Source organism: Pseudophryne corroboree, chromosome 4, assembly GCF_028390025.1.
Source record: "Pseudophryne corroboree isolate aPseCor3 chromosome 4, aPseCor3.hap2, whole genome shotgun sequence".
NCBI classification, from domain to species: Eukaryota; Metazoa; Chordata; class Amphibia; order Anura; family Myobatrachidae; genus Pseudophryne; species Pseudophryne corroboree.
The window spans coordinates 815347588-815367254 of record NC_086447.1 but is presented as its reverse complement, the minus strand read 5'-3'; the positions used below and the strand labels follow the sequence as shown (position 1 = coordinate 815367254).

The following is a 19667-nucleotide window of genomic DNA, read 5'->3' as shown; positions in this document are numbered from 1 at the left end:
CAAGGCCCTTTGGAGAGACAGAGAGAGAGTATGCCAGCACACACCCAGCGCTAATGACACAGGAAAAAAACACACTATATGTTTACCCAGGTAGTGCTGTAATTATCTATTTGCGCCAAATTATGTGCCCCCCCCCCCCTTTTAAAACCGTCTTTCACCGTGGTAAGCACGGGAGCTTCCTCTCAGCAGTGTGCTGTGGAGAAAATGGTGCTGGTGAGTGCTGAGGAACAAGCTCCGCCCCCTCAGCGGCGGGCTTCGGTCCCGCTAAAAAATTCAAAAACTGGCGGGGGATCTCTTTTATATACTGTGCCCAGCCTGTATATATGCTTATTGCCAGATTTGGAGGTCCTTATTGCTGCCCAGGGCGCCCCCCCTGCGCCCTGCACCCTTACAGTGACTGCTGTGTGTGTGCTGTGTGGGAGCAATGGCGCACAGCGTTACCGCTGTGCCTTATCTCAATGAAGATCTGAAGTCTTCTACCGCCTCTGAAGTCTTCTTTCTTCACATACTCACCCGGCTTCTATCTTCCGGCTCTGCGAGGAGGACGGCGGCGCGGCTCTGGGACGAACGGCGAGGGTGAGACCTGCGTTCCATTCCCTCTGGAGCTAATGGTGTCCAGAAGCCTAAGAAACAGAGCCTAACATTAAAGTAGGTCTGTTTCTCTCCCCTCAGTCCCTCGATGCAGGAGTCTGTTGCCAGCAGGCTCCCTGAAAATAAAAACCTAACCAAAATACTTTCTTTCCAGGAAACTCAGGAGAGCTCCCTGTAATGCACCCAGTCTCCTCTGGGCACAGTAATCAACTGGGGTCTGGAGGAGGGGCATAGAGGGAGGAGCCAGTGCACACCCATACCTAAAGTTCTTTCTTAGCGCCCATGTCTCCTGCGGAGCCCGTCTATTCCCGATGGTCCTTACGGAGTCCCCTGCATCCTCTAGGACGTAAGAGAAATCTTATATGTTTAGAGTTTCCTGAGTATACATAATATATTGCTTGTTTACAAGGAAAGATAGCACTGGATATGAGCACTGGATATAAGTTCATCAATGTGCTACTAGCAATTACTAGGATGAAACAGCTTGTGTAGCCAACAGAATCTATGCTATGAGACCAACAAAATGGTATTATAGTTTATAAAATTGGAAAAACAACTCCATGATATTTACAGGGCTACTTTACACTACTCTCACAAATGGCATCTTTTAGCTTTACAACATTTATCATTAATATACACAACCAGCATTGCACTGATGTGTCATTCACATCAGTCTTTGTCCCACTAATAGTTTAGGAATTGTTTTAAACTAATAAACCCTTCCCTAACACACAAGCACACACATGTATGTTGGCGGAAAATGCAGTGTCCAGTGCAAGCATGGTGAAAACATACAAACTCCACAAAAACACAGCCTTTTATAGGAACTGGACTCACACCTCTTTGCTTTCGTTCAAACTGCTAGCCACTATGCTGTCTGAGTCTACTGAGCGTATGGGCAAGTAGACTCAGACAGCATAGTGTATGTATATATATATATATATATATACACACACACTATGCTGCATGTGTATATATATTGATGTAATGGTAAATATTTGAGTGATGTGGCTACGTGTGAGTAGATAGGATATCATTCAAGGGAGTAATTCAGCTATGCTCTGTATATATGCACAATCAGCTAAATAATTTAGGATGCTGTTAGGAAGTTGACTATGTACACATAGGGGGAGATTCAAATGTTTGAAGAGTCAGTTGGGAGTCTGTTTTTTCCTATCTAATAGGCAGGGAAAAACAGACACCCAACCGACTTTTCAAACATTTAAATTCCACCCAAACAGTATATTGAAATTACAATGTCATTGCTGAGATCTCAACAGGTGTAATGTTATTTAGAGCATTTTAACCGCGTGGGTGTTATAAAAACAATCCACTCTCTAGATCCAGACTTCCTCTCTGACTACTGCTCCATCGCTCTCCTCAAATTTGCCTCCAAAATCATAGAATGATCTGTCTTACAGTACTTGTCCATCTCCCTTTCCTCTCAATCCCTCCATGACATACTTTATTCTTGCTTTCTATCTCTTCATTCCATGGATTCTGTGGTTACGTGAATAATGATCTAAAGGTTAGTTTTCCATTTTAAATCTGCTTGACTGGTCAGCTGCCACTGCGTCTGTTGATCACCCTTTCCTTCTTCAAATTCTCCACTCTCCACTATCTTCAGCTATGTGATTTGATGTTTAGATGTTCTAATTTGTAGGATCTGTTCTTCAACCTAAAGTTTTCCGTTTAAAATATCTTATACATATATCTTATATCTGTATCTGCCTCCGGGCAGGTGAAACAAAATCTCTGATAATTCTGGATATCGGCATCCATTGAATTACCCCTCCAGCCTCACCCTCCCAGTGATCAATTAGTCAAGTCCATTATGTGTATTTTATAAAATGATTTCTTATTTTTTTTAAACAAAGTATGAGTTGAATGATCATCTGCAGATATACAAATAAGAACTATGTCGTAACATGCGTCACCAAAAAAGGACAACTGAACCAGCAAACAAAAAAAGTAGACTGTGGCTTAAATTTAAATTGTAAGTCATTTAATTATAATAATTTGTTGTCGGTCCTGAGAACATTCCTGTGACTTTTCCACTTAAGTAATGTTGTAATAAAGGAGTTAAATTAAAAGTGAGATGCAAATATATGATAAGACATAATCATATGTAAGAAGACAGCTGCTGATTAGAAAAACAGCTGATAACCAGCTGACTCATGAATGACTGCATATTTTGTGTGTTTACGGCATACTTGCCTACCTGACCCTCTCCATGAGGGAGAAAATGCTCTGTTCCTGGATTTTCCTGGTAATGTATGATTGCCATCACCTGTGGTGAGCTAGTTAATTGATAAGAAAGGTGTTTCACCACAGGTGACGGCAATCATACATTACCAGGAAAGTCCAGGAACAGAGCAATTTCTCCCTCATGGAGAGGGTCAGGTAGGCAAGTATGGTTTACGGTCAATAGCAGACAACAAAGTTAACACTAGCATCTAGAAAAGTACACTTTATAGTAAGTAATACAGGAAGAATTTTCCTTTATGACATAGGTACAAAAGTAATGTTCGTGATGCATTTTCCTCATGTGCAGAGTATGAGCTGTTGTATGATTTGACAATGATTATAAGCTGAAGAATGCTACTGAACAGTGCCACAAACATCATAAAAATGTAGAATGCTTGCTTGCCACGATCAAAGTTTATTGACGAACAAATTTATACAACACGACTTAAGTCGAAATAAACACAACCCATTTCCACCCTTGGGGGGGAATTCAATTAGACCTGATAATTTACCAGGGCTTTACAGTTAGAGCTCTTTTTTCATTTGCCATGTAAATGAACTGTTAATGGGCGTTAACACATTGAATCCGGGATAAGTTCCCGGACCTATGTGTTAATGGGTTTGTGGCACCCTAAAAGAGACTATTTTTCAGGGATTACTTTTCGGGTTTGCTGACACCCGGAAAAAAAAATCCCCGTTAACTACAGCCTGTGGGCTGCCTCAAGGCTGACTGATTAGTCTCGGGGGATCAATAGGTTCACCGTAAATTACAGCAGATAATTGAATTTCCCCCTTAGTATAATTTCATCCAATTAAATTTAGTGGTGCTCCAAAGTGAGACTGAGAGTGACTGAAACAGTACAAAAATAAAAAGGTGAACTTTTGACTTGATATATGTGTGCTTACCATCTATATCTGTGTGTTTTCTTCACTTAGGATTTACAAATGCTTGCTTTTCTAAGCATAGTGGTGCACCAAAAAAAGCTGGACAGTTGCTGTCAAACAGGTGTTTGCATGCCATGTGAATTTGAATCTCACACTTGTAATATATATATTCACAGCGGTTCACTTTTTCTACATTTTGTTATGTTACAGCCTTATTCCAAAATGGAATAAATTTTTCCCCTCAAAATTCTACACACAATACCCCATAATGATAACGTGAAAACAGTTTTTTTTAGATTTTTGCAAATTTATTAAAAATAAAAAACTAAGACATGACATGTACATAAATATTCACAGCCTTGCTCAATACTTTGTTGATGCACCTTTGGCAGCAATTACAGCCTCAAGTCTTTTTGAACATGATGCCACGAGCTTGGCACACATATCTTTGGCCAGTTTCGCCCATTCCTCTTTGCAGCACCTCTCATGCGCCAATCAGGTTGGATGGGAAGCGTTGGTGTACAGCCATTTTCAGATCTCTCCAGAGATGTTCAATCGGATTCAAGTCAGGGCTCTGGCTGGGCCACTCAAGGACGTTCATAGAGTTGTACTGAAGCCACTCCTTTGATATCTTGGCTGTGTGCTTAGGGTCATTGTCCTGCTGAAAGATGAACCATCGCCCCAGTCTGAGGACAAGAGCGCTCTGGAGCAGGTTTATATCCAGAATGTCTCTGTACATTGCTGCATTCATCTCACCCTCTGTCCTGACTAGTCTCCCAGTTCCTGCAGCTGAAAAAATCCCCACAGCATGATGCTGTAACCACCATGCTTCACTGTAGGGATGGTATTGGCCTGGTGATGAGCGGTGCCTGGTTTCCTCCAAACATGACGCCTGGCATTCACGCCAAAGAGTTCAATCCTTGTCTCATCAGAACAGAGAATTTAGTTTCTCATGGTCTGAGACTCCTTTAGGTGCATTTTTGCAAACTCCAGGCGGGCTGCCATGTGCCTTTCTCTTCCGTCCTAGAGTATGCTGGGGACTCCGTAAGGACCATGGGGTATAGACGGGCTCCGCAGGAGATAGGGCACCTAAAAGAACTTTGACTATGGGTGTGCACTGGCTCCTCCCTCTATGCCCCTCCACCAGACCTCAGTTAGATTCTGTGCCCAGAGGAGAAAGGGTACAAAGCAGTGAGCTCTCAAGAGTTTGCTGTTTTAAAGAATTTTGTTAGGTTTTTTATTTTCAGGGAGTCCTGTTGGCAACAGGCTCCCTGCATTGTGGGACTGAGGAGAGAGAAGCAGAGCTGGCTTGTAAGGTTGGGCACTGCTTCTAGGCTACTGGACACCATTAGCTCCAGAGGGAGTCGGAACACAGGCCTCTCCTGGGGTTCGTCCCGGAGCCGCGCCGCCGTCCTCCTCACTGATGCCGAAGATAGAAACCGGGTGAGTATTGAGGAAAAGACTTCAGGCGGCAGAAGACATCAGATCTTCATGAGGTAAGCGCGCAGCGGTAAGCTGCGCGCCATTGCTTCCAGTCACACACACACAAGAGGCACTGAAGGGTGCAGGGCGCAGGGGGGGGGGGGGCGCCCTAGGCAGCAATAAACCTCAATTTGGGCATAAATATGTTGGATTAGGCTGTGGGACAGTAAATCCACGGACCCCCGCCATTTTCTTACAATATCATGAGGAGACCGAAGCCCGCCGTCGGGTGGGCGGGGCTTGATCCTCGGCACTAACCAGCGCCATTTTCTCCACAGAGGCTGCATGAGAAAACGCTGGCTCCCTGTTCTCTCCCCTGCTGAGCTTCACAGGCTGGAAAAAAGAGGAGGGGGGCACATTGGCGACGCAGTGAGTGGAGATTAACATTATAAATATATAAAAGCGCTATCTGGTCATATATTCCAGTGTTTGGGCGCTGGGTGTGTGCTGGCATTCTCTCTCTCTGTCTCCCCTAAGGGCCTGGTTGGGGTTTTGTCCCCTTATAGGTAACTCCCTGTGTGTGTGGGGTGTCGGTAAGTGTGTGTCGACATGTCTGAAGCGGAAGGCTTCTCCAAGGAGGAGGTGGAGCAAATGAGTGGTGTGTCCCCGTCGCTGGTGCCGACTCAGGATTGGATGAGCATGTGGCATAGGTTAAATGCAAGTGTGACATCTTTACATGAGAGGCTTGATAAGGCTGAATTAAGGGGAACATCAGGGGGTCAATCCTCGGATTGGACCGATTCACAGGGCCCGTCGGGGTCTCAAAAACGTCCCTTAGCACAAGACACTACTACCGACACGGACTCTGATTCCAGTGTCGATTATGACGAAGTCAAATTGCACCCTAGGGTGACTAAAACCATTCAGTGTATGATTGTGGCAATTAGGGATGTCTAGCATACTGTGGATGAACCCTCGGTCCCCGACACAAGGGTACACATGTTTAAGGAAAAGAAACAGATTATAAATTTTCCCACATCTCATGAATTAAATGAATTCTTTATAAAAGCTTGGGAGACTCCGGAGAAGAGGCCGCAGATCCCCAAAAGAATTTATATGGCATACCCCTTCCCTAAACAGGACAGGGAGAGTTGGGAATCACCTCCCACCGTGGACAAGGCCCTGACGCGCTTGTCCAAGAAGGTGGCGCTACCATCTCCTGACACAGCTGCCCTTAAGGACCCTGCAGATCGCAGGCAAGAAACTACCTTAAAGGGTATTTATTCTCATACGGGTGCTGTACTACGACTGACGATTGCGTCGGCATGGGTGTGTAGCGCAGTTGCAGCTTGGGCAGATGAGCTGACAGATAATTTTGATAGTATGGATAAGGATACTATATTCTTAACTATAGCCCATATAAAATACGCAGTCTTATTTATGAGGGATGCTCAAAGAGACATTGGATTGCTGGCTTCTAGGGCCAATGCCATGTCGATCTCAGCGAGACGATCCTTATGGACTCGCCAATGGACGGGTGATGCGGATTCCAAAAAGCATATGGAAGTACTACCCTATAAGGGTGATGTATTGTTTGGGGATGGGCTGACGGACCTGGTTTCCACAGCTACAGCAGGTAAATCAAATTTTTTACCATATATTCCCCAACAACAAAAGAAAATGCCACCCTACCAGATGCAGTCCTTTCGGTCGCACAAGTCCAGAAGAGGTCGGGGATCCTCCTTCCTTGCCAGAGGTAAGGGCAGAGGCAAAAGAGCACCTGCTTCGGCAGGCGCCCAGGAACAAAAGTCCTCCCCGGCTACTCCAAAACCCACAGCATGACGCCGGGACTCCCCTGAGGGAGTCCGCACACCGGTGGGCGCACTTCTTCGACTTTTCAGCCAGGTCTGGGTCAGCTCAGACCTGAATCCCTGGGTGTTAGAAATAGTTTCCCAGGGTTACAAACTGGAATTCGAAGAGGTGCCCCCGCGCCGATTTTTCAAGTCGGCCCTACCAGTTTCCACGTCGGAACGGGATGTAGTGTTAGCTGCAATTCAAACGCTGTGTATACAGCAAGTGATAATCAGGGTTCCCATGAATCAGCAGGGAAGAGGTTATTACTCAACCCTCTTTGTGGTCCCGAAACCGGACGGTTCGGTCAGACCTATCTTGAATCTGAAATCCCTAAACCTGTACATAAAAAGATTCAAATTCAAAATGGAATCGCTCAGAGCGATAATAGCCAATATGGAGGAGGGGGAGTTTATGGTGTCTCTGGACATAAAGGATGCGTACCTTCATGTCCCCATATATCCCCCCCATCAAGAATTCCTGAGATTCGCTGTACAGGATTGTCATTACCAATTTCAGACGTTGCCGTTTGGACTTTCCACGGCCCCGAGGATTTTCACCAAGATAATGGCGGAAATGATGGTGGTCCTGCGCAAGCATGGAGTCACAATTATCCCATACTTGGACGATCTCCTGATAAAAGCGAGATCAAGGGAGAAATTGCTGAGCAGTGTGGCGCTCTCTCTGAGAGTGTTCCAGCAACACGGTTGGATTCTAAATCTACCGAAGTCACAGTTGATTCCGACAACTCGATTACCGTTCCTAGGTATGATACTGGATACGGAACAAATGAAGGTCTTCCTTCCAATGAAGAAAGCCCAGGACATCCAGAACATGGTCAGAGACCTGCTGAAACCGAAAAGGGTGTCTGTTCACCAGTGCACTCGAGTTCTGGGAAAGATAATGGCGGCCTACGAGGCCATTCCATTCGGAAGGTTCCATGCAAGGACTTTTCAATGGGACCTTCTGGACAAGTGGTCCGGGTCCCATCTACACTTACATCGAAAAATAACTCTGTCCCCAGGGGCCAGGGTGTCTCTCCTGTGGTGGTTGCAAAGTGCTCACCTACTGGAGGGTCGCAGATTCGGAATTCAGGATTGGATCCTGGTTACCACGGACGCGAGCCTCCGAGGATGGGGAGCAGTCACACAAGGAAGAAATTTCAGGGACTTTGGTCAGACCAGGAGTCATGTCTACACATCAATGTGATGGAACTCAGGGCCATATACAACGGCCTTCGACAAGCGGAGAGTTTTCTTCAAAACCTACCGGTTCTGATTCAGTCAGACAATGTCACAGCAGTGGCTCATGTGAACCACCAAGGCGGGACAAGAAGCAGAGTCGCGATGGCGGAAGCCACCAGAATTCTTCGCTGGGCGGAAAATCACGTGAGCGCTCTGTCGGCTGTCTTCATTCCGGGAGTGGACAACTGGGAAGCAGACTTCCTCAGCAGACACGATCTCCATCCAGGAGAGTGGGGACTTCATCAAGAAGTCTTTGCAGACATAATACGTCTCTGGGGAACTCCTCAAATAGACATGATGGCGTCACGCCTCAACAAAAAACTTCGGAGGTATTGTGCCAGGTCTCGGGACCCTCAGGCAGTAGTAGTAGACGCTCTGATAACACCGTGGGTGTTCAAGTTGGTCAACGTGTTTCCTCCTCTTCCTCTCATCACAAAAGTGTTGAGGATCATAAAAACGAAGAAGAGTACAGACGATACTCGTTGTCCCAGACTGGCCTCGAAGGGCCTGGTACTCAGATCTACAAGAGATGCTCACGGGAGATCCCTGGCCTCTTCCGCTGAGGGAAGACCTGTTGCAACAGGGGCCCTGTGTATTTCAAGACTTACCGCGGTTACGTTTGACGGCATGGCGGTTGAACGCCGAATCCTAGCAAAAAAGGGGATTCCGGAAGAGGTCATCCCTACTTTAATAAAGGCTAGGAAGGAGGTGACGGTTAAGCATTATCACCGTATCTGGCGAAAGTATGTGTCTTGGTGTGAGACCAAGAATGCACCTACGGAAGATTTTCATCTGGGTCGTTTTCTCCACTTCCTACAGACAGGAGTGGATATGGGCCTGAAATTAGGCTCTGTTAAGGTTCAGATTTCGGCCCTCTCGATTTTCTTTCAGAAGGAATTGGCTTCTCTTCCAGAAGTCCAGACGTTTGTAAAGGGAGTGCTGCACATCCAGCCCCCTTTTGTGCCTCCAGTGGCACCATGGGACCTCAACGTGGTGTTGCAGTTCCTAAAATCACACTGGTTTGAACCGCTTAACAAGGTTGAGTTGAAATTTCTTACTTGGAAGGTGGTCATGTTGTTGGCCTTGGCATCAGCAAGGCGAGTATCAGAATTGGCGGCTTTGTCACACAAAAGCCCCTACTTGATTTTTCATGTGTATCGAGCTGAATTGAGGACACGTCCGCAATTTTTGCCTTAGGTGGTTTCTTCATTCCATGTGAATCAACCTATTGTGGTGCCTGTGGCTACAAGTGACCTGGAGGATTCCAGATCCCTGGACGTAGTCAGGGCCTTAAAGATTTATGTAGCCAGGACGGCTAGAATTAGGAAAACAGAGGCCCTGTTTGTCCTGTATGCGGCCAATAATATTGATGCACCTGCTTCGAAGCAGACTATTGCTCGCTGGATCTGTAATACGATTCAGCAGGCTCACTCTACGGCTGGATTGCCGGTGCCAAATTCGCTTAAGGCCCATTCCACTAGGAAGGTGGGCTCTTCTTGGGCGGCTGCCCCGAGGCGTCTCGGCATTACAACTTTGCCGAGCGGCGACTTGGTCGGGGTCAAACACTTTTGCTAAATTCTACAAGTTTGATACCCTGGCTGATGAGGACCTAGCGTTTGCTCAGTCGGTGCTGCAGAGTCATACGCACTCTCCCGCCCGATTGGATGCTTTGGTATAAACCCCATGGTCCTTACGGAGTCCCCAGCATCCTCTAGGACGTAAGAGAAAATAAGATTTTAAACCTACCGGTAAATCTATTTCTCCTAGTCCGTAGAGGATGCTGGGCGCCCGTCCCAGTGCGTAAACTCTGCAAGACTTGTATATAGTTGTTGATTACATAAGGGTTATGTTACAGTTGGAATCGGTCTTGGACCGTTGCTGTTTTTTGTTGATACGGTTAACTGGTTATGTATGATCCAGGTTACATGGTATGATTGGTGTGGGCTGGTATGAATCTTGCCCTTGGATTTCTAAATCCTGCCTTGTAGTGTCCATCTCCTCTGGGCACAGTTCTCTAACTGAGGTCTGGAGGAGGGGCATAGAGGGAGGAGCCAGTGCACACCCATAGTCAAAGTTCTTTTAGGTGCCCTATTTCCTGCGGAGCCCGTCTATACCCCATGGTCCTTACAGAGTCCCCAGCATCCTCTACGGACTAGGAGAAATAGATTTACCGGTAGGTTTAAAATCTTATTTTTACTAAGGAGTGGCTTCCGTCTGGCCATTCTACCATACAGGCCTGATTGGTGGATTGCTGCAGAGATGTTTGTCCTTCTGGAAGGTACTCCTCTCTCCATAGAGGAATGCTGTAGCTCTGACAGAGTGACCATCGAGTTCTTGGTCACCTCCATGACTAAGGCCCTTATCCCTCCATCGCTCAGTTTAGATGGCCGGCCACCTCTAGTCCTGGTGGTTACGAATTTCTTCCATTTACGGATGATGGAGGCCACTGTGCTCATTGGGACCTTCAAAGCAGCAGATATTTTTCTGTACCCTTCCCCAGATTTGTGCCTCAAGACAATCCTGTCTACAGACAATTCCTTTGACTTCATGCTTGATTTGTGCTCAGACATGCACTGTCAAATGTGGGACCTTATATAGACAGGTGTGTGCCTTTCCAAATCATGTCCAATCAACTGAATTTACCACAGGTGGACTCCAATTAATCTGCAGGAACATTTCAAGGATGATCAGTGGAAACAGGATGCACCTAAGCTCAATTTTGAGCTTCATGGCAAAGGCTGTGAATACTTATGTACATTTGATTTCTTAGTATTTTATTTTTAATAAATTAGCAAAAATCTCCAAACAACTTTTTTTCACGTTTCCCCAGCACCAGAAAAATACCCTTTGAAAAGGTCCATGGCTAACCATAGTGTAGTAATTGATAGATTTAATAGTTATAAATATACAAAGCTACTCCATATTCAAAATGATGGACTCATCTTTACCCAGATGTGCACTCTAACCTCAAAATGTTTATATGTTATATGGTTTTTAGACGAGTATGATAGACATCAATCTATAGTGCCCAACTTTTTAGTATTTTTGGAACAACCTATACCCTAACCCTATTATAAACACATGATTGTCTCAACGTCCTTTTGTACATCCCTGAATGTAAGAACAAGTGGCACAATGGTAAGCATGTCATGTATCTTTTGCGGTAGCATGGGTGGTAGAATTTTTTGAAAGATTACAACTCTAAGACATACAGTATATATAAATGCTTATTGCCATATATTAAATATTTGAGAATGTACAGGTTGAGTATCTCATATCCAAATATTCCGAAATACGGAATATTCCGAAGTACGGACTTTTTTGAGTGAGAGTGAGATAGTGAAACCTTTGTTTTTTGATGGCTCAATGTACACAAACTTTGTTTAATACACAAAGTTATTAAAAATATTGTATTAAATGACCTTCAGGCTTTGTGTATAAGGTGTATATGAAACATAAATGAATTGTGTGAATGTACACACACTTTGTTTAATGCACAAAGTTATAAAAAATATTGGCTAAAATTACCTTCAGGCTGTGTGTATAAGGTGTATATGTAACATAAATGCATCCTGTGCTTAGACTTAGGTCCCATTACTATGATATCTCATTATGGTATGCAATTATTCCAAAATACGGAAAAATCCGATATCCAAAATACCTCTGGTCCCAAGCATTTTGGATAAGGGAGACTCAACCTGTATTAATATTCATGACTTATACTTTCTTAATGTTAAACATCTTATCTTGCTTTGGCTTGACGTGCTCTGAGATTGGCGCCACCTCACTCTCTCATTTAGGTAGAGCAGACCTTATTAACAAAAATTGTATTTCTGAGAATTTTGTATCTGTTACAAGTGCTGCCAATTATAGTTTCTAAATCAGTTGGGGCTACTATTCTAAAATCCTTTTGTTCCTTTATTTGGAATGACAAAAAAACTAAAATTAGTATAGTGTTCTGCAGAAGACGAGGTTCAGGGGTGGCATCGATTTTCCAGGAGTTCAGCTCTATTCACAGACTTCTATGTGTAGATACTGTACATTAAAGATTGGTTACATATATAAGGCACTTATGCTGACACAATGATGGAGCAGCAGTTTCTGCCCTGGATGGATCTGATTTGTTTCTTGCACATGCACAAGCATGAGATCCCTCCTCATTTATAAGATATTCCACTTTTAATGACTGTGTGGTCAACCTGGAATACAGTGAGAAATGTTTGGAACCTCAATAGTCATAACTCCCTTTTCCTCCCCTTTTTGGCACATCCTGAATTTCAAAATGGTGAGGTTGCACTTCCATTCCGTTCTTGGGCAAGGAAGGGACTTAGGTGTGTCCAGCATATAAGCAATAATTATACTAAAAACCCACTCTCACAGTTCATGATTTCCAGTTTTTACAAGCACAACGTTATACTTCCTGGCCTTTATCTAACATAGATATGTCTAATTCCTTGAATGTGGTTGTCCAAAATGAGGATGTCTTGTCCAAAGCCATTTTGTACTTTTATTCAACCATGCGTGCACCTTATTATGATAAACATTCATCAACGGGTTTCACAATTTCCACACCTAGAGGAGAAGAAACTTGTGACCCAGTTCTTTATATGAATAAAACTTTACCAGCTTCTATGTATAAAGAAATGCATTTTCGATTATTTTACAGAGGGTACGTATCCCCATCTAGACGTAGTATGATAGGTTTACAATCCCATTCGTCTTGTTCTAAATGTGCCTGTGTAGAAGCTTCATTATATCACTGTCTGTGGGACTGCCCACCAATTAAAAGATTCTGGGTGCAGATCAAAAACTATGCTACTGCCCACCTTCTCAACTACTTACTGCTGACGCAAGAATGGGCAATACTTAGAGTAACAGCCCCCGGGGTCTAGATATACTAAAGGTAGCAAAAAACTCCAAGATATTATCTGTGCTGCTGCAAAAAAAAATCCAACACTGAATTCATCACAACCCTCCTGGTTTGTCTCTTTTTCAAGATAAATAATTTTTCCATTTTAAGATGGATTGGCTGGAGGCATCCGTCCATAAGGAGGCTAGGGTTTTTGGATTATCGGAAAGCTATGTGCATACTTTGCCATCTTCACGCGGCTGCAAGTTAAAACTTGCTTTCAACATATGGGTTGGTGTAAAGGTGTGTACACACGGTGAGATCCTTGCTATGCCTGATTTTGACTATGCGATTTCCCTTGAACTCCCCAAGAGCACAGATAGTACAGATAGAACAGATTTTGCTTGAGATTTTGTCTATGTACGATTCTAAGTGCCAGTTTTGACTATACTTTGTACTAGATAGTACACTAGATAGTCAAGACTGACTTGCCTGCACAGTCTATCTAGCCTTAAGATACCGAGCCCACAGGAGCGCGCATCGAGATCGAATCTGTATTGCATGCTGCCTAACAACTTGAGATATGCACTAACTTTTCATAAGATTTTGACTATATAGTCAAAATCTTACAGATTTATCTCACCGTGTGTACACATCTTAAGGCCCGTACACACTGGGCGATTTTGAGCTGAAAGCAGCTCACTTTTGGTGTTTTGAGCTGCTTTCAGTTCAAAACCGCCCAGTGTGTATGGCCAAACGATGAGCAGTGAGCGCTGATGCGAGCTCCAGCTTCATCGCCAGTGGCCGCCGTTCATCTACTGGTATTACCAGTAGATGAACGGCGAGGTGAGCGGCTTTCCATAGTGTCCTGCTATGGAAAGCCGCTCACCCCCGCTGACATCGCTGGGCAGGGGGGAAAAGCGCTCAGTGTCTATGCACTGAGCGCTTTTCAGCCCAGCGATGTCAGTGATCATCGCTGTGCATACACTCTGGGAAAAAACGACCAGTGTGTATGCACCTTTAAGACCAGAATATTATTGGGGGATGAGCCTATCCAGGTGCAATACATTTGGTATGTGTGGGTTTGAGACTGCTGCCTTGAAGGACTGCATTACCCCCTCCCCCAACCCCATGCTTTTTTATTTTTTTATTTATTGATATTACTATTTGTTGATCATTATTATGGTATACCTTCTATAAGTACCATGGAAACATTCTTTTTCCGATACAAAAATTATTTCTTGGAAGTTTATACTGTTTAAGAGTACAGTTTATAATGTCCCACACACTGACTATGTATATATGTGTTCTATATATCTATTGTACTTGTGCGGACATTTTGTTCCCTCTTGATTTTCTTTCTTTTTTTTTGTGTCACAATTACTGTTAGTTGTGCTCTGTAGATTTGAATATGTTCAGTAAAAACATGTTTTTGTTTTAAAAAAAATGCTTATTGACCACTGTTAATAGCACTGATAGAGTGCAAGATATCATTACACTAACATTCTTAGGTTTATCCATTTTTTTTTTACAGCGATTCATGTAGATCATATGGACAGAGGGCACTATAAATGCTTGAGAAAGAATACAGAGTAGTGTGGCAATATAAAAAAAAAATTGACAAGTGAGAAAAAGGTATCAAATATAAAAAAGACAGTCAGTCATGATGGCTCTGTGGTATATCTCACCTGTTGGCTGGAACCCTCTGTGTAGAGCCCACAGAGGGTCTTTCTAACCCCCACCCTTCATCTTGAGGCATCAAAGACATGTCAACAAATGCTTCATTCATGTTCTCCAGTCTATCTACTGGCACCAATGAATCTATAAACAAAAATGAGGGAACAATAAGTAAATTATTTAACAGTTATTAGAAAATAGTTAAATAATACCTTTCCATAAATGCATACAGTAGCTCACAAATTATATTGCTTATATAACTCAAAAATAAGGTGAAACCACTGATGCACTGTACCTTATCGGATGATCGTTGGACTCTACTTACAAAACATAGATTAAAAAAGTATTCCATATTAATGTATCTCAACCAGTTACTCATGTAACCCAACAGACCATATCGGTCAAATAAAATGCACCTGTACATAATTAAGTACATCCAGAAAACATAACAAGTTGGATTTTCTTGGAGGAAGTGTTTAAAAACTTTTGATCATCAGGATAGTAGGAGAAAAGTAATCATGTTGTTACTGATATATGAGGGGTTAAATGGAGCTAAAAAGAGCTGTCGTGCCTTAAGTGGATAGCTGCATGGAAAACAAAAATAATTTTACCACTGTATAAGTAATTAATTAGATGTATTAAACACATCTTGAAAATAGTATGACATTTTGACAGTTGTTTTGTAAGACAGATACAGGATAAATTGAGAAGGTTGACAGGTGATGCAAACTTTTGGAAGAAGAGAATAGTATGCGTTAGAATAACAAAAACTAGAATGATGTTTATTTAACAACACTGTAATGTTCAGCTGATATGGTGATTTTGTAGCAAGCTCAGACAATTTACACAAAATTAGCCCAAAATTCTTCCTTTGATGGCACAATTTTGGTCAGGCGGGATGGTAATAAATGACAGTCTATTTGGCTTAGACAGATGCTTGTCTTAATGGCAAATGACCTATATGCATGAAGAAGCAGTTTATAGGTCACCTTATTTAAATACATAAATATAGTGAAGATCAATAAACAATGAAACATGATTATCCACTGTGACTGGAAATAAAGATGCTTTATGATCACCCTAAAAAATTTACTATACGTGGAAAGTGCATTTGTAAAGAAAAAAGGAGAGTTATGGAAGACTTACCATTGTTAACTCTCTTTCTGCTAGGTACATTGGGTTCCACAGGGAAACATTGGGGTATAGAGTGGATCTTGATCCAGAGGCACCATAAAGCTTTAGGCTGTCCCAAGATGCATTAAGGCCTCCTCTATAACCCCGCCTCCAAGCACTGTGAGCTCGGTTTTGTTAACCAGTCCAATGCAGGAGCAGGTAAGAGAGAAGGTAGATGTTAGTCACATAGAACCACATTCTCACTACAGGAGAAGGGACCAGCAGCTAATGCCATACAAACCCATAGAAGCTAGGGGCGTCATGGTGGGCGCCCTGGGAAACCCAATGTACCTTGCAGAAAGAAAGTTAACAATGGTAAGTCTACCATAACTGTCCTTTTCTGCAGCAGGATACATTGGTTTCCACAGGGAAACATCGGGGATGTCCTAAAGCAGTTCCTCAAGGGAGGGGATGCGTCTTAGCGGATATGAGAACCCGGCGTCCAAAGGAGGCGGAAGTATTAAAGGCATGGAACCTAAGAAACGTGTTCACTGAGGACCACGGAGCCACCTTGCACAATTGTTCTGTGGATGCACCACGGCAGGCCGCCCAAGAAGGTCCAACAGACCGAGAAGAATGGGCATTAATAGCAGCAGGAGCTGGGAGACCAGCCTGCGCAAAAGCTTGTGCAATCACCATTCTAATCCATCTGGCCAAAGTTTGCTTATTTGCAGGCCAACCACGTTTGTGAAACCAAACAAGACAAAAAGGGAGTCTGACCTCCTGACAGAGGCAGTCCTCTCCACACATATATGGAGAGCCCGTACCACATCCAAAGACCGCTCTTTGGAGGACAAATCAGAAGAGATAAAGGCCGGAACCACAATCTATTGGTTAAGGTGAAAAGATGATACCACCTTAGGTAAATAACCTGGGCGACTTCTAAGAACTGCCCGGTCATGATGAACTATAAGAAAGGGTGGATGACAGGACAATGCGCCTAAGTCCGACACCCTTCTAGCCAGTAAAAACAAGACCTTGGCCGTGAGCCATTTAAGGTCCACCGTCTCAAGAGGTTCAAATGGAGACTCTTGCAGGGCATTCATGATAACAGACAGATCCCATGGAGCCACAGGAGGGACATAGGGAGGCTGAATCCGTAAGACACCCTGAGTGAATGTATGAACGTCAGGTATAGATGCAATCTTTCTCTGAACCCATTCCGACAAGGCAGATATGTGAACCTTGAGAGAGAACAGACGAAGGCCTAAGTCCAAGCCTCTTTGCAGAAAAGCCAGAATTCTGGAAGTTCTGTAACTGTATGCATCATAATTCTTATCAGCACACCAGATGAAGTAAGAATCCCAGACGGGCATTTAACATAGTTTGGATGACTACCTCAGAGAATCCTTTGGCTCTCAGGAGTGATGCTTCAAGAACAACACCGTCAAAGCTAGCCTGGCCAGGTCCGGATAAAGACAAGGGCCCGGATAAAGGTCTGGGCGCTGAGGAAGTAGATGAGGAGGCTCTGTCGATAGACCCTGCAGGTCTGAGAACCAATGCCGTCTGGGCCACGCTGGAGCGACTAGAAGTATAAATCGTCCTTCTTGTTTGAACGTCCGCAGGACCCAGGGCAGGAGTGACACTGGAGGGAACACATAGGGCAGCCAAAAGATCCATGGAATTGCCTTCGCGTCCACGAATGCTGCTTGAGTATCCCTGGTCCTTGATCCGAAGACCGGAACCTTGTGATTGTGTCTACGTCTGGTAGGCCCCACCTGTCCACTAGGAGTTGAAAGACTTCTGGATAAAGATTTCACTCTCCGGCGTGCATGTCCTGGCGACTGAGGAAGTCCGCTTCCAAGTTTAGGATGCCCAAAAAGAACATGGCAGATGGTGCTCTGCCCAACAAAGGATTTTTGACACTTTCATCATAGCCATGTGGCTTTGAGTGCCGCGTTGATGGTTTATGTATGCCACTGTAGTGGCATTGTCTGACCATACTTGAACCGGCCTGTTCTGTACCAGAGCCAGGGCGAGAGTCAATGCATTGAAAACCACCCGCAACTACTAATGTTTATTGGGAGGAGTGATTCCTCCTTGGTCCAGCAACCCTGAAAAGAGTGTTTCTCCAACACTGCACCCCATCCCCTCAGACTGGCGCCCGTTGTCATCAGGACCCAGTCAGGGATCCAGAAGGAACGGCCGTTGCTTAATTGCTGGTCCTGTAGCCACCAGGTCAGCAACAGACGAACCTCCAGAGTCAAAGTGATCATGTGAGATCTGATCCGATGAGGTAGGCCGTCCCACTTGGAAAGGATTAACCTCTGCAGAGGGCGAGAATGAAATTGAGCGTACTCTACCATGCGAATGCCGACACCATCAGGCCAAGTAATTGCATCACCGAGTGTATCAACACTCTGGGGCGACAAAGGAAGCATCTTATCCTGTGTTGTAGTCTCAGGACTTTTTTTGGAGACAGAAACAGTCGTTGACTGTGTTTGTTCAAGAATGCCCCCAAGTGCCCCATGCTCTGAGCTGGGACCAGCAAGGATTTCTTCCAATTGATGAGCTACCCATGGGCTTGTAAGAAGCTTACCATCAGTTGCAGATGACTGAGGAGGACATCGTGGGAGTTTGCCAGAATCAGCAAGTCGTCCAGATATGACAGGATTCTGACTCCCTGGCGACGAGGATGAGCCATCATCATGGCTATGACTTTGATGAAGATCCGAGGAGCTGTAACCAGTCCAAATGGCAGAGCCTGGAACTGATAGTGGAGGTTGCCAACAGCAAACCGCAGTTACTGCTGATGCGACATGGCAATAGGTATATGCATGTACGCATCCTGTATATCCAGGGATACCATATAGTCTCCGGGTTCCATAGCCAGTACAATTGAGTGCAGTGTTTCCATATGGAACTTGGACACTCTCACAAACTTGTTCAGTGATTTGAGGTTGAATATAGGCTAGAAAGACCCATTGGGTTTCGGAAATAGAAACAGGGTCGAGTAGTAACCTCTGCCTCTCTGGGCCAGAGGAACCAGCACTACCACTCCTGTATTCAGGAGACAACCCACAACTTTTTGCAGAGCTTGCGCCTTTAACGGATCCGTAGGGATAACCGTGGTGCAAAATTGGTGAGGGGGACATCTCTTGAAGGAGACTGCATACCCATGAGAGACAACTTCCCGCACCCATGCGTCTAAAGTGGTCTTTAACCAGACCTGGGTGAACTGCAGAAGTCGGCCTCCCACCCTGGGGTCCCCCATGGGGAGCTCCGGCCCGTCATTTGGCAGCTTTGTCTTGTTTAGAAGCAGGCTGACGGGCCGCCCAGGACTGCTTTGCCTTGGGCTTAGTGGTTTTGGGAGTACGAGATTGTCTCGGGTATGCCTGACCTTTTGCTTTATCTTGAGGCCAAAAGGAACGAAAAGTGGTATCTTTAGCCTTCTGTGCAGAAAGATTAGTATTTGGAAGAAAGGTAGTCTCAGCAGCCACCAATTCAGAAACAATTATATATAGTTCTTCCCCAAACAAAATGTCCCCCTTAAAGAGGAGTACCTATAAGGTCTTTCTGGAGTCTAGGTCCACCTCCCATGACCTCAACCACAGAATACGGCGAGCCAGGATAGATGTAGTCGATGCCTTGGCTGCCAACACACCCGCTTCAGAGGACGCCTTCTAAATGTAATAGGTGGCGGTGGTAATGTGAGACAGGTACTGTCTGGCATTGTCAGATATATCCTCGGGCAGCTCTTCCTCTAATGCCTGAACCTATGCTTCAAT

At 44.5% G+C, this 19667-nt stretch overlaps 1 protein-coding gene across 12 annotated transcripts in view; it reads right to left on the bottom strand.

Moving 5' to 3' along the window:
• WDPCP (WD repeat containing planar cell polarity effector) overlaps positions 1 to 19667 on the bottom strand; it is an 804278-nt gene that overhangs the window by 142714 nt on the left and 641897 nt on the right. For 11 of the 12 annotated variants that reach the window (XM_063918461.1, XM_063918450.1, XM_063918455.1 and 8 more), the window contains one exon: positions 14778 to 14910. In XM_063918461.1, coding sequence (XP_063774531.1) covers positions 14778 to 14910 — 133 coding nt within the window. Of the gene's footprint in view, positions 1 to 12734; positions 12813 to 14777; positions 14911 to 19667 lie in introns of those variants that run through there. The other variant, XM_063918458.1, reaches the window with a different exon arrangement.